The following is a 22,569-nucleotide window of genomic DNA, read 5'->3' on the forward strand; positions in this document are numbered from 1 at the left end:
AAACCGGAGAACATCCTCCTGTCGTCGCATGAGGACGAGTGCCTCATCAAGGTTGGTGCGTGCGTGCGCCACGGCAATGATCAGAGCGAGTCACGTGACCCGTGCGTGCGCGTGTCAGGTGACGGACTTCAACCAGTCGCGCATCCTGGAGGAAGCGGCCCTGATGAGGACCTTGTGCGGGACGCCGTCCTACCTGGCGCCCGAAGTGTTGACGCACGCCACCACCGGCGGTTATGGACTGCCCGTCGACGCCTGGAGCCTTGGCGTGCTCCTCTTCGTATGGTAAACCATGTCACGTCACGGGTTTTCATTCAAAAAAACAAAATGACTCAAAGTAAAATTGAAAAACTTTTAAAATAAAGTCAAAACAAAAATACTTTAAAAAAAAACAAAAAACAGAAATATCACAAAAATGTGAATACATTATTATTATTTTTTTTTAATGTGTTTCAAGAGCTGAGCTCCCAACTCGCTCAGTTACTTGGGGGTCCTTTTGGCGCCTCTTCTTTCTCGTCAACTTTTTCCTACCTAATTGGGAACTCGTCCACATTTTTTACATCTTTGACCGCCAAAAACGTTAAATAATGAATAATAAAACCATGATGTATGTCGCCATAAATGTTAAATGACGTCAACTACGTTTTGTTTTTTTAATCAATGAGCAGTGCAATATCGACGTGCAACATTGTATATATAGTAAAAGCACACAATATTCTGATTTATTATATAAATTATCATTTTAAATATATTTAAATAATTTAATTAATAGTAATTTTATTTACTTTACATTTACGTTTAATTCTATTTATTTAATATTAAAAACTAATTATCTGGTTATGATTAATTATATTTGGTTATTGTTTTTTGTATTGTTTTTGTAAATATAATTAGTTTTCATTAATAAATAAATTAAATGTAAATGTAATTTTAAATAAAATTATTTGTAATTATTTATATATATTCAAAATTTTATGTATATATTTATTTAATTAATTTTATTTATTTAATATTAATAAAAACAATTATAACCAAATGATATTATTATATTATAACTAATTATCACCAAATTTAATTAGTTTGTATTAATATTAACTCTTTGACCGCCAAAAACGTTGAATAATGTATGCTAAAATCCCAATGAATGCCGCCATAAACGTTAATTGACGTTTACTACGTTGTTGTTTTTTTCTTCCTCAATGGGCAGAGCAACGACTTGTGCAGCGCTGCTCTGTCATTGGGGTTGGGAAATTAAAAACAAAAACAAAAAAAACACACTATGGCTACAGATGGCAGCATCATCTCTCTTTTGAATGGGCTCTCTGTATAGCAAATTAAAATGAAACATGATGAATCTGATGAAAGAGCGTTTTCAAGCATGACGTGAATGATCAAAGCCTTTGTCACGTCAAATCCAATTAAAAAAAATATTAGTGTCAAGGTCACTGTTGTGCACAAAAATATCTCTTCACAAAAAGTTAGTTTTTTCTATTTTCGCTTGATGCCTATTTTCAAATGGTGATTACTAAAGAACGGAATAAAGTAGAAACATACTCTCTCTCTTTTTTTTTTTTTTTTCCCTAATGAAAGAATGGAATGCGATCTTTCATGTGGTATCCATGTTTATGTAGTCATAGCACACAATATTCTGTTTGCCTGTTGGCACTGTCGGGGTTGGATAACGTTTGGCAGTCAAAGAATTAAATATATAATTTATATATATATATATATATATATATATATATATATATATATATATATATATATATATATATATATATATATATATATATATATATACATTAAGTATTTTTATTAATATTAAATAAATATGTAAATAAAAAATAAATACAGCTAAATGTAAATTTAATGTAAATAAATTTATTATTATTAATTAAATTATTTAAATATATTCAAAATTATAATCTTTATAATAAAATAAAAAACAATTTTACATTTAATTTTTTATTCAATAGATTGATCATTTCTATAATCTGATATAATTGGGAACTCGTCCACATTTTTCATTTATTTTTTTCCATTATTGACACTTGAGCAGTTCTGAGAATTTCTCAAGAGTTGGTTTCGTCATGTGAGTCTGTTCACGTTTGTTTACATTTTGCACGCACACTCATGTGTGCAGCCTGTGCGGGTACCCGCCGTTCCACGAGAACTTCTCGTCGCTGTCGGTGAGCGAGCAGATCGCGCGAGGGCACTTCACCATGGTGCCGGCCAAGTGGCAACACGTGTCCGACCAAGGTGACCTTCCTCCTCTTCGTCCTCCTCGTCATCAACTTTAGGTCTGTGCCTTTCATCGGCCTGTGTGCGTGTGTGACAGCCAAGGACGTGGTGCGAAAACTGCTGGTGGTGGCGCCCGCCGACAGGATGACCATCGACGAGGCACTCGGGCACGCCTGGATGAAGGTCCTCCTCGTCGCCGTGACAACCGGCAGCGTCAACATCAGGGGGACATTCAAACGGGATCCTGTGTGCGCGTTTGTGTTTGTAGGACCCGGTCATGTTGGAGAAAGCCCACCGACTCATGTATCCGTCCACGGGTGCTGAGCATGTCGCCATGGTAACCACACACACACACATTTGACAGACTAGGCAAAATGTTGTGAAGAAATGCTAACTTCCGTAGCATGCTAGCAAACTGTGCCATCTGCTAGCTAGCAACTAGCAAGTGTGCCTGAATGTGCGCAGACTGCAACTTGATTTTTTTATTATTATTTTTTAAGCTCAGTATTGTTCATTCGGTAGTCATACCGATTCAACATGTCACCATCATCATCATTGCGCTCTTTTTTTTTTTTTGTGTGTGTGTGGGTGCGAGTTTGTGCTCATTAATTCAACTGAAACCAAATCAAAATCACATGACCCTTCACCTTAAGCGGATACTTGAGAGACTCGCCAGTTGTGAAGTTCAGAAGGTCAAGAGATCAGAGGAAAGATCAAAGGAAAGAAAGAAGGAAATAAAAGGAAGGAAAGAAAGAAGCAAAGAAAGAAAAAAAGGAAAGAATTAAATGAAGGAAGGAAAGAAAGAAGGAAATAAAAGACGGGAGGAAAGAAAGAAGGAAGGAAAGAAGGAAGAAAAGAGGGAAGGAAAGAAGGGAAGAAAAGAGGGAAAGAAGGAAAGGAAAAAGAGGGAAGGAAAGAGAAAGAAGGAAGGAAGGAAATAAAAGAAGGAAAGAAAGAAGGTAGGAAAGAAGCAAAGAAAGGAAGGAAGAGGGAAAGAAAGAAGGCAATAAAAGAAGGAAGGAAAGAAAAAGAAGGAAAGAAAGAGGAAAGGTAAAAAAAAACAAAAAACAAAACCATTTGTTTGCAAAAGTGTTATATACGATGTTCGCGAATGCCAAATACGAGATGATTCATTGATTGAACATTTTTGCCAACAAAATAAAATGTAACATTAAAAAAATAAAAAAAATAAAAATACTACTACAACCAATGAGAATCTTTTGTGATGGCAGGAGGCGGAGCCAGCGTCATCATCATCATCGTTGTCACGGAAACGAGTGCGAGAAGACCACGACGATGAGCAGCGTCCTGCCAAACAAGCCCCGCCCACTGGAACGCCATAAAGCATGCAAATATTTCTAATAACGTCTCTCGGTTTTTTTTTTTTTTTTTTTTTTTTTTTTTTTTTACCTCGCTGCTTCATGATGTCACTTCCTGTTCTCGGCAGGATTGTTGTCATGGCAACCCGACTACTGACAGCCAATCACACAGTTGCTGACGTGCTACCTCGCCAGCTGTGCGTGATACTGGCTATTATTTCAATGTATCGTTACTCGATACTCTTGTGTCTGTTTATGATCTAGAAGATTGTCAGATTACAGATAAAATACAGATAAAAATTGCTGTATTGGGATATATAGATCTTGAAGTGATCTGCCATTGTTTTTTTTATGTATCAAAGCTACTCGTGGCATTGGTGACTATTCAAGACTACTCAAGTACTCATACTGGTGTCTTTCTGTATGTCTGTTATCATGTTATGAAACATCCCAAATATAAACGTATGACCTCTCATATGCTCACTTTTACACAACGCAATGGAGTCCACAAGTTTGTTCAACCATTTGTTGTCACGAAAAATGCTTGCAACGTTACAAGGGGCTGACAGCATGATTTGCCCTGGCGGGCCCGCAGGTGGCGGCAGTGCAACTAAATGCGGCTTTGCAAACAAAGAAATGAAGCCGAAGTAGAGCAGAAGAAAGACGTCACTCCGCGCCACAAGGAGGCGACAGAGGCGCGCAGAACGGATTTGGGTTCCGTTTAGTAGCGGTGCTTGTCAGTTTGTCAACATCAAGCAGCTTGAGACAGTTTGACCAGCAGACAAGGTAACGATGGCTGACGCGTTTTCTTGAATTTGACGTTTTGTTTCTTTATTTGATGTTGCCGCTGTTAGTTTGTAGAAAAGGGCGAGAAAAAGAGCCCAACCAGATTGGCATCGCTCAACGTGTCCTTGTTCGTCGGACGTGCGAAAGTCGCGAATCTTTCCATGACTTTTATTCGTTTTATTGTTTTCATAAAGGCGTCACTTTTGAATTATTCACAGTCCAGCCAAAAACATTTTAGTGCATGTGCGCCATCTTGTTGAAGTTGCCGGCAAATCCGCATCGTCATCATCATCACACGGCTGATTATGACTAAATGCTCATTTCACAATTTCATATAGCCTACTTTTTATTAGCACGAGATGAGCATAATATACGTGCACTTCGTTTTTCTATTTGAGATATTTTCTGCGTTTTAGCACCATATAAATTAGCTTTTTATCAATCAATCAATCAATCAACTTTATTTATATAGCACCTTTCATACATTTAAAATGCAACTCAAAGTGCTGGACATCCATAATGCAATAAAATAAAAGAAAGAAAAAGCCCCCCCATCCCCATGATCGTACCCACAGACACACCCAAAACCCAACAAACACATGAAAACCACAACATGGCGGGGCACAGATGTACCCTGTAAGGAAAGGCACCCAGGAGGAGTTCATCCACAGTGAGATGGATGAAGACCAAGCATCCCTCTCACTGTGGAGGCTCCCCCATGAGAAAACACTGGAGCTAAAAATTTTATAACTACCAAATAAAAACATTTAAACACTAAAAGAAAACGGTTAAACACGATAGAAAAAATAAATAAATAAAAACAAAGCTACAAGACAATATAGATTAAAAGTTAAATAAATAAAAGGGGATAAAAAAAAACAAAAAAAAAACAATAGACCAATAGCTTCAAGTTGATCTGACCTATTGACCCAAAAGAGTGCAAGGATGGTTGAAATTATCTCTTATTAGACAAAACAAGAGATATTTTCTGCGTTTTAGCACCATATAAATTAGCTTTTTAGACCAATAGCTTCAAGTTGATCTGGCCTATTGACCCCAAAGAGTGCAAGTGTGGTTGAAATGATCTATTATTAGACAAAACAAACGAAAATGTGTTTTTGTGAAATGTGATTATATATTTTCGTTAGTTCAAATGCAAATACTCCGCGAGGGCCGAGTTGCGCACTTAATTAGCAGCCTTCCAAACGTTCAACAAAACCTCCTGATGACGGCATTAATGACGAGCCTAATTTAATAAACCGCTTGATGGAAGAGGGTTGATTCGTATTCTTGTGTACGTCACGAAGTCCTTCTCAAATGGGCCTTCCAGGAACATGTTTTTTGCTGTAGTGTAATTTCTCATCCACTACAGTAGGTGGCAGTAGTGCTGAGACTGTGCAGAGGTGTTGACCCAATTTATAGTCATGGCGGAGAGTTGGGGGAGTGTGAATATCCATCCAGCCATCTATTTTCTTGACCTCTTATTCCTCACAAGGGTCGCGGGGGGTGCTGGAGCCTATCTCAGCTGGCTCTGGGCAGTAGGCAGGGTACACCCTAAACTGGTTGCCAGCCAATTGCAGGGCACACAGAGACGAACAACAATCCACACTCACAATCACACCTAGGGACAATTTGAAGCGGCCGTTCAACCTGCCATGCATGTCTTTGGAATGTGCAAGAACATGCAAACTCCACCCAGGAAGGCCGGAGCCTGGACTCGAACCCGAGTCCTCAAAGCTGGGAGGCCATCCGGAGTGTGAATATTTATCTTTATTTTTTTTTTGCTTCTAACAAGAAATAATTGAAAAGCACGGAACTTGCACATAGGCCTCGGAGGTTTTCTGACGTTCGATGTGGTGAAAATTGTGGTGATGGGATGTACGGTGGGCGTGTCCTCTCGCTTATTCCAACCGCTCTTCATGCTGGTTGAAAATCAAGATCGGAATGACGAAGCATCCTCATCCCTGACGGGACAAAATGCTAACCCCGTCCAAGGTGATTTGAGTGAACTAAAACCAACAACAACAAAAAAAAAACTAAAACTAAAATTCAACAAACAATTTTGTTCACAAAATCAAAAACGAAAATGCTTCTTAAAAAAACAAAAAACAACTGAAACTACATATGATGTTTACAAAACTATAATGATTGCAAAAATGTCCTTTGTTTCAGTCTTTGGTAATTAATTGAATGCATGAGTTTTTGGGGATGATTTGAAATGTGATTTCAAGTACATTTATATTGATAATAACCGGAATAAGGACAATTGAACGTGTGTCACACAGAAGTGACGTCATCTTGCAGCAAGCCAATAGAAAAGTACGACCTCGCTCTAATGCTGTTTATTTTTTAAAAATATTGCGCACAAGTAATACACATAGTTTTTCCTAAAACTGAAACTAGCTAAAACTAAGTATTTATTAAATCATAAAACTGATAAAAAAAATTAACATAACCACCCTGAAAACTAATTCAAAATTCAAAAAAAAAAAAAAAAATTTAAATATTGCGCACAAGTCTTACACATTTTTTTTTAAACTAAAACAACTAAAACTAAGCATCAAATAACTAAAACTAATAAAAACTAACAGAACCACCATGAAAACTAATTGAAACTAACTCAATTTATTTAATTTATTGAAATTAGTTTTTTTTTTTTTGTGCACAAGTAACACACGTTTTTTTTTTAAACTAAAACTAATACTGAAACCAAGTAAATAAAAAAACCTAAGCATTTATTAAATAACTAAAACTAATTACACCTAACAAAACCACCCAGAAAACTAATTAAAACTAACTAAATTTAAAAATAAATTAAAAACAAAAAAACAAAAGGAAATGAAAACAAACTCAAAATGAAAAACTTTTGCCAAACTATAATCCCGCTGATCCTGTCCCAAACAAAAATGCAGGCAGGCCAGCCATGCTGACCGATGGCGAGCAGGCGCGTCCGCTGCCCACAAGTCCCGCTGACGCTCCAGGAGGTTCGCCACCGCTCGCTCGCTCACTTGCCAACTCTCTTGCTTGTCCTGCACTGACAGCGTTTGGACTTTCACATGCAGTTTGCCCTCCCGTACAGCAGGAGGCATCAGAGGCGCCGCACGCCGACAAAACTTCGCAGGTGATCCGAAAACATCCTCGGCGTGCTCGCTGCCGCGTTCACTAAATGGATTTTTATTTTTATTTTTTAATTTTATTTTTTTTGCGTCCGAGTCGCAGAGCGCGCCTTCGCTGGAGGTGACCATCCAGCAACGGGACCACACTCGACACTTCAAGATGGCTGGCACGCAAGTGGCGGGGGCGGGGCTTCGCTGTCACATGTGTGATGTCACCTGTCACGCCATGCAGGTGAGGACGCGCCCCAAACGTATTGCTACCACGGCTGATCTTTTGACTGTCTCATGATTCGATTATGATTTTTGGCTCTGTGATTCGATTCAGAATCGATTTTTGATTACAAATGATTTGAATGACAATGATTTCTGATTCATTTTATAGACGAGGAAATAATCGTCATGATCTACTCCAGCCTGAATCGCTAATGCTAATTAGCGCGCTACTCGCAACACTTTTATCCCTCAAAAGAACGATTATTCATACAAAAACGTTTCAGGACTGTATACAGAGAAGCATCTTGTTAACATGACTCACCGGCATATAGGAAAAAAAAACAAAAAACTTTTATTGACATAATGATGGTGATGTTCTCCTTCTACTCTCTAATGTGGCTGCAACTTGACCGTGTAGATGAATGCGCGGACCACACTGCCCCTAAGTGGCCAAATCGGGTACAACATGAACAGTGTTCCCACTCCACAAACAAGGGCAAGACAATATCAAATCATTGATGTAAAATCCATTTTAGGACATTTAAAATTGATTGTGAATTGTACTTAGGGCTGTACAATTAATTCAAATTCAATTACAATTTCAATTATTACACTCCACTATTACAAAATCAGTATAATCATAATAAATAAATATATATATATATATATATATATATATATAGTTGCACAAGCTGTACTCCAATATCATTTTTTTTCAAACATAAATAATAAATAAATATAATAAATATTTTATTTTATTTTTTCTCTTCTTTTTTTTTTTCATTGTTTACCAAAAAAATAAATGATCATCCTACTTTACAGTGCACAAGGTGCACTCCGACTTCAAGTTTTTGCCAACATAAATAAATAAAGAAATATAAATGTTTTATTTTTAATTTTTTTTACGATTTGCACCAAAAAATAAATGATCACCCTACTTCGCAGTGCACAAGCTGCACTCCGACTTCAAGTTTTTTCCAACATAAATAAATAAATAAATAATTATAAATTCTGTTTGATCCAAAAGGAACTTGCATGATTATAGTGTTTCTATTTTTTTTTTTAAATTGGTCTTTAGTATTTTTAAACGCTTAAACATTTTCTTGTTTTGTACCAAAAGATAATTGTTTCAATAATTGTGATTTAAATTATTGCCAAAATAATCACGATTATTTTTATTATTTTTTTTCATAATGGAGCAGCCCTAATTGTACTAAAAGAGAATTGTATTTTTTATTTTTATTTTTTTATTTTTTTTATTTTATTTTTTTGTCACACGCACCTGACACGAGCGCGTTTGTCCGTGTCCAGATGTTTGCGGAGCACATGAGCAGCTCATCCCACATGAGCAAATGGAAGGACATGACGCGCGCCGTCAGCGTCATCACGCACACGCTCACAAACAGGTGACATGCATGTGCGTGCACGCACACGCACGCTCGGTGATAACATGGTACGTGTGTTTGTCCAGCAGGAGGCGCCACTGGTGCGACACGTGTCAGAGGCACTTTAGCGACGATGTCATCAGCCATCGACGAACCAAACAGCACAAAGTGAGATCATGACATCACGCCGCTCGCATGTTCGCATATGCGCATCTCGAATTCAAGGTGCATTATGGGTAGTGGCGTGGTCCATTGTGGGTAGGCGAAACTACCAAACGGTCATTGAAAATGAATTGGATCCAATGGAATCGTCACTGATAGAAACGTTTCAACCGCTGGAAAGTTGCTGTTTTTATGAACATGCATAGCATGTGGTTTACTGACATCGGGGAAGTTGACTTGCCAGCTTTAAATGTACAGTTACGCAAATATTGTCACTCTAATTTCTGCCATTCAAATTGATAGGGTAGTTGGTAGCCTCGTTTTTTTCCCTTGCGCATGCGCAAACTTAATGCGCTTATATTAGGGCTGGGTTTCAATTCACATTTCCAAAATCGATTAAATTCAGAAGGGCCCGATTTGATTCGTTATTTGAAGGAAAAACACTCCCAACGTCGATGCTAACTTCCTGTTAGCGTTTGCTAACTTCCTGTTAGAGCTAGGCTACAAAACGATTCGATTCATTATTTGAAGGAAAAACACTCAAATTTTATGCTAACTTCCCGTTAGTATTTGCTAACTTCCTGTTAGTGCTAGGCTACAAAACAATTGCATTTAGAAGGGCCCAATTCGATTAGTTATTTGAAGGAAAAACACTGCCGAAGTTGATGCTAACTTCCCGTTAGCATTTGCTAACTTCCTGTTAATGCGAGGCATGCGATGTTTTAAAAACGAAGCATGTTTTGTGTTTAAATATAGAATGGATGTCATTCTTAAAGGCCCAGTCTGCTGGTTTGACTCTGGAAAAGGCACTTTTTAAATACAGGATTTAAACAAACAAACTACTTCTCAATTTACAGATCAGGGCTTGTCTTCATTACTGGTGGTGATTCTCCTAACCCCCCCCCCCCCCCCCCCCAGGCTGTATTTTGCCATTTTGTGTTTGTTTTGTAAACAGCGGGACGTTTCTATTTGGCACATTAATTTACGGGGAGAAAAAAAAGCCGTATTAAAAGTATGGATTCATGGTTTTATGAATCAATATTGGGCTATGAAATGGAATATTAATATTTTCTAGCCAGCCCTACTTGACCTGCGTGCTCGTGTGTGTGTGTGTGTGTGTGTGTGCGCGCAGGCGCGCAAACGTACGTCGCGGCCGTTCTGCGCGGCGTGCCGCCGTCACCTGAAGACGCCGCGCAAGTTTGTGGAGCACATGAAGTCTGACACGCACAAGCGACAGGTCAGAGGTCGTGCGCGCGTGTATATGTGTCCGTGTGTTGGGAAGCAGATGTGATGCTGGCCTGTGTCCCAGCAGGTGCTCGTCAAGAAGGCTCAGGAGGAGGAGCTTATCACTGTGGATGCCGTTGGCTGCTTTGAGGAGGAGGAGGAAGAGGAGGAGCCTAAACAGGAAGTGGAAGTTTCTCAAGAGGAGGCACCCGCTTGCCAGGTGAATGATGTCCTTTTTGGCCTGAATTTTTTTTTTTATGTCGGTCATCTCCTTCCACATCGGTTTTGCCCACCCAAATTATTCAATCAAAACATTTCACTTTCATTTTCTTCATCTGTTTTTTACAACACATAACTCCTTTTGAATTTGAAAAGAAATTTAAAAAATACATACATAGACACACCCACACACATACATATACATATTATTATTATTCTTATAATTATTATATATTATTTATTTATTTATTTTGGAAAAAGTTTTGGGTTTGTGTGCGTGCGTGCGTGTGTGTGTGTGCATGTGTGTGTGTGTGTATTTGTTTGAACTTTTGACGGCGTGTGCGTCTCCGCAGGTGAAGCAGCAGCAACCCAGGCGGATGGACGCGGTCCCGGCGCTCATCCCTTAACCCCGCCTCCGTCCCATGTCTCCGCCCATCGCCGCCTGCCCTCATCCTTTGTACTGCAAAAAAACAGGACACTGGCATCCGTGGACCGACTTGTTGCGTGCAGCAAGGAGGAGCACCAAAAACAAACAAAAAAAACTTCTGGTAGCTCCTCCTCCAACAAGTGTGGAAAGTAAGTACAAGGGGAAAAGTAAGAGCCAATCGCAATTGAACAAATAGTGCAGTGAGCATGAAAACGTTTGTCAATAAATCTTTTGAAAGCAAACACTGCATCAAGGTGACATGCAAAAATGTTTGGGACTCAACTCGAGTTGTCAAAACCAATCGATAAGTAATCGACTATCAAATTAATCCACAACTATTTTCATCATTGAGCCTCATCATTGAGGCTTTTGTAATACACTTTGATGCAAAATTAAAATGAATCAGATTAATTGATAGATTAATTGATTGTCAAAATATTGGATGGTGACAGCACTAAAGTGAAGTGTGCAAGTGATTTTGGAGGGAGGCGGCGTTAGGTGTCACCACAGGAGGATTTTTTTGTGCATGTTTGGGCCGCTTATGTGTTGCCATGGAAGCGACAGGTGCACGAAAATGTCGGCCACTCAAAATGGAAAGTTGTGAACATCGACGTTCACTCAACCGGTAGTGGTGGGCGGATCCATCCAATTATCGATGCCATGTCAATATCGATATCTGATCAATAAGTGACCATCTTCATTTAGGTTGAAAAAAAAATCCACAAAAGAAGTGCAATGAAGGCAGATTTATTTCTTTTTTTGTATTTATAGTTTCTAAACAGTATATGATAAATCATTTGTTTAAGTTTTGTTTTCTTATGATCACTTTGTGCAATTTGTTTAATAAAGTAAACAAAAAAATAGATGTTGTCTCATGGTTGTAATGTCTTTGAAAAAAAAAAAGATAAAGTAATATTAGTTGTCCTAATTATCCTTTGTTTAAAAAGGAAACAACAATAACAAAAACTCTTAAAGGTTGAAAATTGACTGCAATAAGCAGTTCCATGATCCAGCTACCTTCATTAAAAAAATAAATATACAATATAATTTTCAAAAAGTATCGATCGACGATACTGGCCCTGTATTTACCTGGTATTGGATTGATACCAAAAGTTGCAGTATCACTATCAATCGGCTTGATATTGACCACAATGCATTGCGAGTATGAAAAAAAAAAAACATGGCGCAAGCGCAGAAATCAATGCGATGCATTAATATATATGGAAATAATTACTGTTGTAAAATATGTACAACAAAGGAAGTAAAGTATACGTTTGAAACCATTTCCATTCACAATAAATAAATAAATAAATAAATCTTGAGATTTATGCGCTGGTGCACGTCGTGAAGGTCACGATGGTCACGTGATATGCGACGCGGAGGTTGGGACACACGCGCATGCGCATATTGTCAGCGGGAGGGAGGAGCTTGACGAGGGTGGCAATGAGACAAAACGGCCAACAGATGGGAGCGGTGCACCATTTTCACCATGCGCCAAGTCTTCAGCTACCGCTACCGCTGCTGACCATCCAATCAATTTGATATTGATCCGTTATTGAATGTTGAAGTGTCCAAATGTCTGGACTCATTTCGGCGGGAAACTTTTGTTGCGTTTCTCTCGTCCTCCAAAAGTTTGGCTTGAACAATCCAAATGATTTTTGATGTTAGCTTTGCTATACATTAGCATAACACACTGCTATGATGGTGGTTATCGTTTGAGCTTCATTTCTGGTCTATTCTCATCCGATCCGGTTGGTGCGCGTGTCGGGGATGGCGGCGTAAAAAAAAAGGCGAGATGGAAGCAAATGTCTGTTTGTGTATCGATGCAAGGTCAGCACGAGCAACCAATCATGACTTTTATCGATTTGCCCAAAAAGCAGACGCGTGCGCGTGCGTGCGTGCAACCTTGGCCATGTGGACACTTAATTTCGTTCATTCTGGAACTCATTTTTGGAAAGTCCATTTTTTTAGGGGGTAGGATTTATTTATCATCCACATGTTGACAAACATTGCGACAATTTGAGCAAGAATTCATTTGTGGATTATTATTATTATTATATCTTTTTTGTGTGATTTACTTTCAAGTGAAAATGAGAGCGGGTTAGTGTTAGATCCACAATTAGTGGATACAAAATTCAAATAAATTGATCATTAAAATTTGAATTGATAAATAATTAATCAATTAAAATGGAAAAATGAGTGCTCCACAATTTGCTGTTGTTCTGATTTGCTTCGTCACTTCCAGTATCAAGAAAATATTAATCGCCATTATTTTTGCTCATAATTGTCATCACCATTAGGATGGTCGTTTATTTATTTTTTTTGGTAAAAAAAAAAAAAAAAAAAAAAAATCAAATGTTTAAATGTAAAAAACATTAAGATAAATAAAGTTCTTTGACGGCACGGTAGTCGAGTGGTTAGCACGTCCGCCTCCCAGTTCTGAGGTCTCCGGTTCGAGTCCAGGCTCGGACCTTCCTGGGTGGAGTTTGCATGTTCTCCCCGTGCCCGCGTGGGTCTTCTCCGGGTACTCCGGTCTCCTCCCACATTCCAAAGACATGCATGGCAGGTTAATTGGGCGCTCCGAATTGTCCCTAGGTGTGAGTGTGAGTGTGGATGGTTGTTCGTCTCTGTGTGCCCTGCGATTGGCTGGCAACCAGTCCAGGGTGTCCCCCGCCTACTGCCCAGAGCCAGCTGAGATAGGCGCCAGCAGCCCCCGCGACCCTTGTGAGGAATAAGTGAAAAGTTATTTGTAACTTATTATTATGCAAGTTCCTTTTGGATGGAACAAAATGTATTAAATTTCTTATTTTAAAATTTTAAAATAGTTGCAAATGTATAAATATTCACTAATAATACTAAAAAATTAGCATCAACCTTTTTTTTACATTTATGATGGTTTTGTAATAAGTGTAATAATTGAAATGTGATGAATTGCACAGCCTTACTTATTTGCATGCATGACTTATTTTTATTTATATGCATAAAAAATCAATACACATATGCAATATATATATATATATATATATATATATATATATATATATATATATATATATATATATATATATGCATACTTATTTGCTTCATTACCTCCAGTATCAAGAAAATATTCATCTGCATTATTTTGCTAATAATTGTCATCACCATTAGGAATAAAATATGAAGACAAATAAAATTCTTTGAAACCCGATAATGATGCAAGTGGCTTTTGGATGAAGTAAAATTATATTATATTAAATTATTAATTATTACATTTTTATTACATTTTAAATTTGGAAAAAAAAGGTGCAAATGTATAAATATAAACAACTCAAAATTAGCAGTATTATTTTTTTTTTTTAGGATGATGCTGATTTTGTAATTATTAATTGTAATAATTGAAATGTGATGAATTGCACAGTTGAAGCAATCAAATAGTTTTGCTTTTGCCCTGATGATGTTTTTTTCTTTCCATGCACTAAAAGCGGCGGAGGTCCCAGATGCGTGAAACAAGCTCCTAACGAGCTCTTTGCTTGTCGTCGTCTCTCCATCTCAATCGCCTCTTTTGTCGCTGACGAGCCATTAAGTCCAAGGATGTGCGCGTGCGTCCTTGCCGTCCTTCAAACGCACACACACGTGCACGTCAGTGAACGTGCGTGTGTGTGGGTGGGGGTGTGTGTGTGTGTGTGTGTCACGCAACATACGAGAGAAAGTCCCCCCCAGCCCCCATGAGCAAGTGACATATGAGTGAGTGGCAGGCCCCGCCCCTTTTCGCCGTCCCATCCCGGACGCCCCGCGAGGCCGATCAAGCGCTCCCCTCAGCGGGCTAACCTGCAATTAGCTGCAATTAGCGGCAATTAGCTTGTGGCGCTAACATGACGTTGACGCCGATCATCATCCCGTGCGAGTTTTTGATGTCATGCGGCAAGCGGCGATGCATGAGCGTGTCAATCAATCACAATGTGAGGCGGAGCCCCGCTGTGTTCCGTTTCCCGCTCACTTGCCTGCCTGCCAACATCACTACTTTCTATTTTTTCCGAAGCGTTAGCTTAGCGCGCTAATTGTCTTGCTGAGAGGCTTTCAGCATGGAAGGCAGACGAGGGAATGTTGTCACCGTCACGCCGTCAAGCGCATTTCAAAACGAAGCAAAGAGGACAAGTCGCGTTTTGCTATATGAATTTTGGACTTTGTGGAGTTGAATAAAATCTTCACGTATAGAAATGTGTGCGTCTTCCAGTCTGACGTGGAGCAAGTGGCAATGTGAGACGGCCGCAAGGAGTGTGACAATATATCCATATGGCCATAAATCGTGATACTTTGTCTCCCGATAGATTATCGATACGTCTCCGCAAGTATCGCAATTTTTGTAGTTAATATACAGCCACTATAACGGACGGCTCCTTTGTTCATGACTTATTGAGCAATTACTTGGCGGGCCACTAGGGGGAGCTCCTCAGTGGCGGGGAAATGGACGCAAGTCTTCAAGAGAAGAAGACGACTCATCAGCTCACTTTGGCTTGTGGAAGAAAAAAAAGAAAAATTTCTCTCTCTTGTGTCTGTTTTGCATACGTTTCCATGAAAAATGTGCATTATAAGTTCAATTTGAACATTTGAAAACCTATTTTGTTTCAACTTTTTGAAGCAAACAATTAGGAGGAGTATTAATTGTGTTTAATATTTGTCTTTTTATTTACTTATGCAATATTCCACAAAAAATGGTGTCCCAGTTTATAAAATGAACCAATTGACCATGTGACATGTTGCATGAGAATTGTGTTTAAGAAAGACACCAATTTGTTGACAGAAAGTCGACACACATTGTCACAGTGAGTAAGTACTTTAGTGTATTTTTTTTTTAAACCAATACAAGCGTCTTCAGAAAATGTTCTGGCTTTTTCTTCAACACGATTGTCATGTCACATAGTAAATTGGTTCATTTTATAAACTGGGACACCATTTTTTTGTGTAACATTGCAACAGTAAATAAAGAAAATAACTTCAATGTTAAAACAATATTAATATTCCTGAGAAATTGTGTGGTTCAAAAAGTTGAAACATAAAACATGTTTTAAAATGTTAAAATTGAAGCTATAATCCAAATTTTTCATAGAAACGTATGCAAAATGGAATCAGTAAGTCAGCTGCTGAGTCTTCTTCTTTGCCTAAAGACTTTGCATCCATTTCCCTGTGACTCTTATGAGGCACTCCCCCTAGTGGCATGCCATGTAATTGCTCAATAAGTCAAGCACAATGGAGCCGTTCTAGTGGCTGGAAATGAACTACAAATATTTCCATACTTGCGAAAGCATATCGATAATGTATCTGGAGACAAAGTATCAGGATTGATCGCAATATGGATATATCGTCATCATCAAAAAGAAAAAAAAAACCTGATGAATGAAGTGAAATGTTTTGCTGGTTGTGGATTCTTTTGTCGTCGGTCGGGAACTTTTCAATTAGCGTCTGCAAATGGATTTGGATGAAAACGCACGCTGAGTGCTTTTAATGAATTGACGACGTTGTCGTCGTAATGGCCATGAACACAATAAACACTCATTAGTCAGACAAGCCCCCCCCCCCACACACACACACACACACCCCACACACGCACGCACACATCGCCGAGGACACAGCTGCTTACAAACAGATGGACACTTTTGACTGGTGTCGCTACACGCACACGCACGCACGCACACACAAAGAGCAGCTGGTGGTGGTTGGTACCTGACACAAACGACACATTCACAACATTCAACAAACGTGCACACGCACCCACACAGCTGCCACGTTAGTGTGTGAGTGTGTGTGTGTGTGTGTGTGTTTGCGTTCCAAAATAAATAAATAAATAATATGTTTCACTTTGCCAGTGAAAGCAATGAATGGAAGCAAAAATAATTAATAAATCATAAAAGAATTAGTTTATTAGCTTTGACTGTAAGAGGAAGAGTGGGTTCAAAATAAAAAATAAAAAATCAAAATAAAAAAATTGCTTTTTTAAGCCGGATATCGATTCACAAAGCCAGGAATCGATTATTTTAACATCTTGTTTCCACATGAAGAAATTCATCAGAAAATCCAATTTTAAAGGACTTTTTTTTTATACTGTTTTCTTGAATTATGACATGAATTCTAGTGATTTTTTTTCTGACTTTTTGCAACATAAAACAATTCAGAATCTCTTGAATTTTTATGACCAATGATTGAATGAGAATTAAAAAAAAAAATATTGAACACTTATGAAGTGATTATAACTAACATTTAACCAGTTACTGCATCTGCAAAATTTCATTTGGAATTTAATATTTGTGGATTTTTTTTTTTTTTATAACGTTCTTGATATTTAAGAACAATGGATGTGCCATAATGAATCAATATTGGATTGAATTAAAGTGAATCGAATCGAAAAAATCAACATCAATTCTTGTGAATCGAAATCGAATGAATATTATTAATGAATTAGAATTTATATTATTTTCCCCATATTTTGTTCCCCAGTTAAAAAAAAAAAGTTGTTTTCAACAAACCGCTGTGGTGGAAATGTTGCAAATATTTTCAAACATACTTGTAGGCTAAATGCTAAAAACATAACATTTTCCCCATATTAATATTAATTATTATTAATATTATATAATAATTAATAATCATTAATTAATTCAATTAAATTTTAATTTAAATTACATTAATTTAATAAATAAATGAATAAATACTTATTATTATTATTATTATTATTATGAAATAATAATGAATAATCATTAGGGGTGGGCCAAAAAATTGATTTATAAAAGAATCGAGATTCTCATTTATTAATCGAATCGATATTTAATGTCCAAAAATCGATTTTATTTAAATTAGTAATGAAGAAGGGGAAAAGGCAGTTGTAGCCTACATGCTGTTTTTGTGGAAAAAGGCACTTACAATACAAAATTAATAAATGTTTAAACAAAAAAAAAAAAGACACTTTAATGTCTCTATTTGTCATTTAGTCTTGCAAAGCGGGACTGGACTAGATCATGACAATCTTGTGCATATCTGTAAATTGAAGCAGAAATCATTTGTCAATCAAATAATTTTGAATCGAAAATCGATTTTGAATCAAATCGTAGACCCAAAAATCGTAATCAAATCGAATCGTGAGACAGTCAAAGATTCCCATCCCTAATAATCACTCATTAATTACATTTGAATTAGGGCTGGGTTCAAAATCTCGATATATCGATATCGTGTCGATATGCCTTTTCATATCGTAATATCGATACATAAAACCATGTATCGATATTTCGACCCCGCCCCCAACACACACAAACAAATGCTTCCGAGCCCGTGTCACTCTGACGGAGGAAGCCAGTATCGATCATCTCCCCACCCACCCCCTCCCCTCAACCACCACTGGAACATTTGCACAAAAACAACAATGTGAATGTCGTCAGTGTCAGTGGTTTTTGTCACTTTTTTTACACAGCCTGTACTGTGGTTGTAATTGATTTAAATCATTATTTATTGTTTTTATAAGGCCATGTTAAATAAAACAGAGTATTAATGTAACGGCAATAAATTCAATTCTTAATGTAAATATTCATATTTTTTACTAATGCATTAAATTACAGAAAGAAGTTTCTCCTATTTGCAGCACTGGTACTTTTGACAGTCTAAAATAGGTGCTACATGAATTCCTCAAATGAATCGAAAATCATTGTGAATCGAATCGATTCTGGAAATCTGAATCGATACCCAGCCCTAATTTGAATTAAAATTATATGTATTCAATTAATAATTAATGAATTCTTATAATTAATATTAATATTTTCCCCATATTTTGTTCTCCAATTAACAAACCCCTGTGGTGGAAATGTTACAAATATTTCCAAACATGCTTGTAGGCCAAAATGCTAAAAACATGACATTTTTGCCCATAATGCTGTACAGCGTACTGATTGTGCATGCATGTGTGAGGACAACAAAATTGCTTTTTGCATTTCTTGTACATGATACCCATACGTTTGCACTTACTGAAGTGCAGTAAGTCAACATTCTTTTTTTTTTTTTTTGGGGGGGGGGGTCATTCTTCGGATTGATTATGATGTCTGCAGTGCGTGATTTCCATTTTTCTTCCCATGATGCCACACGCGTGCGCAAGTCAAGCCCTTTGGAGCGCTTGTGAGAGGTCAAGTATTTCCAAGTATTTCTCAAGTCCTTATGAGAACATCAAAAGGTCAAAATGTTGAAAGAAGAAGAAGAAGAAAAAAAAGAACATTTCCATTTGACACAATGAGACGCTAACAAAAGAGGAGATTCTATTGGCTCGCTTCCCTTTCAGTGTCGCCCGTGCGCGCAAGGTCGCGCGCGTGCGTGCTCACCTTTTGTGTGCGCGTCTTCAGGGAGGCACACGAAATACGACAGAGAGACAGACAGCACTTTCCGTTTGCGTGTGTTGCGCATAACAAAACAAAAAAAACATTACAGACGCCATCTTGACTTTAAGGCAGGTTTACATTGAGACTTTTTCGTCATTTCCCATTGAAGTCATTCCCAATTATGATCTCTGCTCACCTGCCGTTTAATCGGCGGCCGCGAAACACACAGACAATCGATCATGTAATTTTTAACAAGATGGAGTTCATTCGTCATTTAGCACAGTAGTTGTACGTGTTAACACTTTTATTGAAGCAACATCTTGATCAAAACTTGAAAAGAAGTTCTCCCCTCGCAGACAAGCGCTGGGGAGACGCCGCCATTTTAGTGGGTGGAAGCCACGACGTCATGACGCATTTACGTCCAGACGTTTCGTTGCCGCACACAGCCTCGCCATTCCGAATGAAATGTATGACGCTCGTTGGGATTGACAAAAGGAATGATATTGATTCTAATCGGAATACATGGCTCCATGTCAAGCACGTTGACATCGTAGCAACGTGACGAAGCCGTTTGTCGTCCTTTTTTTTTTTTTTTTTTTTTTTTTTTTACCATCAAACCACAAATCCGTTGATGTCATTCAAAATGTTTTGTCGCCGTGACGCCACATCCAACATGGCGGACGCGCTGACTTCCTACGGGCTCCACGGGTGTCATGCAACACAAATTGAACGAGGGAAAAAAAAAAATTGAGATGTCCACATTCAAACAAACAAATGAAATTGATGAAGAACGGTGAGCAAATGTTTCGAGGTTCATGACATTTCTCGACTTATTAAAAGGTGAAATGAGGCGTTGAAGATTGTTGTAGCTTGCATGTGACTGTTCATCATGAGGATCATTTCCTTCTTGACTCCCGTTAGGCTGACAGATTTCAAGCTGGGGCCTGTAGGGGTCCGAGGGGGCGGGGCTAAACCCAAACATTTGGCTGGGAGCCATTTTTGCTGCAATTTTCTTTTCAACAAGGTTTGATTTATTGAAATCAATCATTGGCTTATTATTTACACGTCAACAATTAGAAATGCACTTTTTTTTTAAACCCTTCTCAATATATTTTTTTTAGTTTAATTCATCTTCATGAACTTTATTGGAAATATTTGAATGAAATGAATCCATCATGTATTTCTATATAGTTATTTAATCAATTCTAATATTTATGGTGATTGTTTTGAAATGTAAATGAATTCTTATAAGAAGAAACAAATGTAATGTCAAATAGAAGATGAGACCTTGCAACTGGGCGGCACGGTGGACGAGTGGTTAGCACGTCCGCCCCCCACAGTTCTGAGGACTCCGGTTGGAGTCCAGGCTCCGGCCTTCCTGGGTGGAGTTTGCATGTTCTCCCCGTGCCCGCGTGGGTCTTCTCCTGGATGGATGGACCTTGCCACTGTTTTGACTCTCACAAATAATTGATTAGCATGACATTTATTTGTAAGAACAACAAATTGGAATTTGACTCTGACAAGAAACTTTTCATTCTTTCTTGAACATTTTGATGAAGCGGCTGCTCTTTTGTTTTTGTTTTTGTCATTGCTCATGCTGACAGCAAGACGAGACGCTTGCTGCATGGACGCCAACAGGAAGCACTTAAGTGCGTACACGTATAAAATTTGCCAATTCCATCAGCAGCAACAATCGAATATGCATTGAAAAGGCCACTTGGCACCTTGTGAGGCTCGTTGTCATGACGTCAGCTATTCCCAGTATGGCGCTCAAGTCAAGTTTGTCGTTTGAAGTGTCCAACGTGCTTCGCACACATCAAGACAACGCACGAGTCCCGATTCTCGCCTCTCCAACTTGCCCACCACCGACGACTTGTTCGACTTGATGATTAGTGACTTAAAGAAGTGACTCCATAACGTGTTAGCCGCACTAGCTAATAGGGATGCAACGATACCGGCAATATGGTGATATCACGATATGAAAACTGACACAATATATTGTTGTCATGTCACGATATGAAAAGCAGAACATCTGTGACAAAAAGTCGGGTTGCTTTCCGTTTGTGCAGTTGTAGCACCTACTGGTGGCTAATTTTTTAGTGCAGTTTAATTTTCACAAGGCATGTTTTGGCCTTTATGTTGAAAATCCATGCTAATCGTCAGATGAATAATATTCTTGTGAAGCGAGTCAATATGTGGAGGAACTCAATGTGTGCGTGCATTAGCAAGTAAGTGCCTCAATATGTTATATTTACATATTGTAGTATATATAATGCTTATAATTTTATAATATTTTACATCGCCAACCTGCCCACAATATCGTGATAGTTATCGTATCGTGACCTTCATATCGTGATGATCATATCGTATGGTGATGTTTGGATATGGTTACATCCCTACTACTAGCTAGCCGGCTAGCCGAAGTCCATTTGACGAAACAGGTTTAGTGAGAAGGCGGAGTCAAGAAAGCGTGAGATGTGGCCAACTCTTGCGCTTTCCGTTTCCGAAATGGAGGTCACCGAAAGCCGAAGAGAAGATGGAGGCAACTCGAGCCTGTTTCATCAAAACCGTTAATTGAAGCTCTCGCTCAGTTAGCGTAGTAACATTAGCCATGAAGCTAATCTGGTCGCTAGCACGTTTCTCACCATCAACCTGGAGATTTTCTCAGAGCGCATGATCTTTTCAAACGTTTCACATCACACTCCATCATCCACATACACAACTTCATCCGTCCTTACGTTTGCGACATGCAAGTACGTTGCCATGCGCTCACATCGAAGCATATGTTGTGTTTTCTTACAACCCTTTCAATCATGTTTTTAGATTTCATCTGAAGTCAAGTGCACTTCTCCCCCGCAGGATTGCACCCAAATCAAATGAATGAATGAGTGACAATTCAACGGGTTTCCCCTGTAATCATGATTGTGATTGCAAACGCTTTGACCCAACCACTTTTTTTCCTATAGAGATGTTCAAATTCGCCATATGATCGCATTTAGAGTTCCAGTTGAGAGGGGTTAAACAAAACAAAAAAAAACAAAAAAAACAAAAACGTGCTCCCACACTGTTTATAATAACCCCAATCAGAATGAGAAAATGTGTTTTAGGTGATTCTTGTGTGAATATTTTTGAACATTTATGGTCATTTTT

At 38.3% G+C, this 22,569-nt stretch overlaps 2 protein-coding genes across 5 annotated transcripts in view; both read left to right on the forward strand.

Annotated features, from left to right (window-relative positions):
- The window catches only part of chek2 (checkpoint kinase 2), an 11,409-nt gene extending 7,358 nt beyond the window's left edge, over positions 1 to 4,051 (forward strand). For both annotated transcript variants that reach the window (XM_077521301.1, XM_077521302.1), the window contains 6 exons: positions 1 to 51; positions 119 to 282; positions 2,141 to 2,256; positions 2,336 to 2,421; positions 2,507 to 2,575; positions 3,471 to 4,051. The exon at positions 1 to 51 is cut by the window's left edge and continues 36 nt beyond it. In XM_077521301.1, coding sequence (XP_077377427.1) covers positions 1 to 51; positions 119 to 282; positions 2,141 to 2,256; positions 2,336 to 2,421; positions 2,507 to 2,575; positions 3,471 to 3,581 — 597 coding nt within the window. In that variant the 3' untranslated portion in view covers positions 3,582 to 4,051. The remainder of the gene's footprint in view (positions 52 to 118; positions 283 to 2,140; positions 2,257 to 2,335; positions 2,422 to 2,506; positions 2,576 to 3,470) is intronic.
- A 139-nt stretch (positions 4,052 to 4,190) lies between these two features.
- On the forward strand, positions 4,191 to 11,338 carry LOC144018765 (cip1-interacting zinc finger protein-like). Of its 3 annotated transcripts, XM_077521305.1 has the most exons (9): positions 4,192 to 4,343; positions 7,256 to 7,327; positions 7,406 to 7,464; positions 7,563 to 7,691; positions 8,984 to 9,078; positions 9,144 to 9,225; positions 10,352 to 10,456; positions 10,532 to 10,663; positions 11,016 to 11,338. In XM_077521305.1, the coding sequence occupies exons 2-9, from the start codon at positions 7,267 to 7,269 to the stop codon at positions 11,067 to 11,069; spliced, it is 717 nt and encodes a 238-aa protein (XP_077377431.1). In that variant the 5' UTR covers positions 4,192 to 4,343; positions 7,256 to 7,266; the 3' UTR covers positions 11,070 to 11,338. The 3 variants fall into 3 exon arrangements, with proteins under 3 accessions (XP_077377429.1, XP_077377431.1, XP_077377430.1); XM_077521303.1 differs by having other exon boundaries at positions 4,191 to 4,343; positions 7,256 to 7,464; XM_077521304.1 differs by having other exon boundaries at positions 7,256 to 7,464; positions 9,147 to 9,225.
- Positions 11,339 to 22,569: the final 11,231 nt, after the last annotated feature.

Source organism: Festucalex cinctus, chromosome 5 (assembly GCF_051991245.1).
Source record: "Festucalex cinctus isolate MCC-2025b chromosome 5, RoL_Fcin_1.0, whole genome shotgun sequence".
In the NCBI taxonomy this organism is placed as follows: Eukaryota; Metazoa; Chordata; class Actinopteri; order Syngnathiformes; family Syngnathidae; genus Festucalex; species Festucalex cinctus.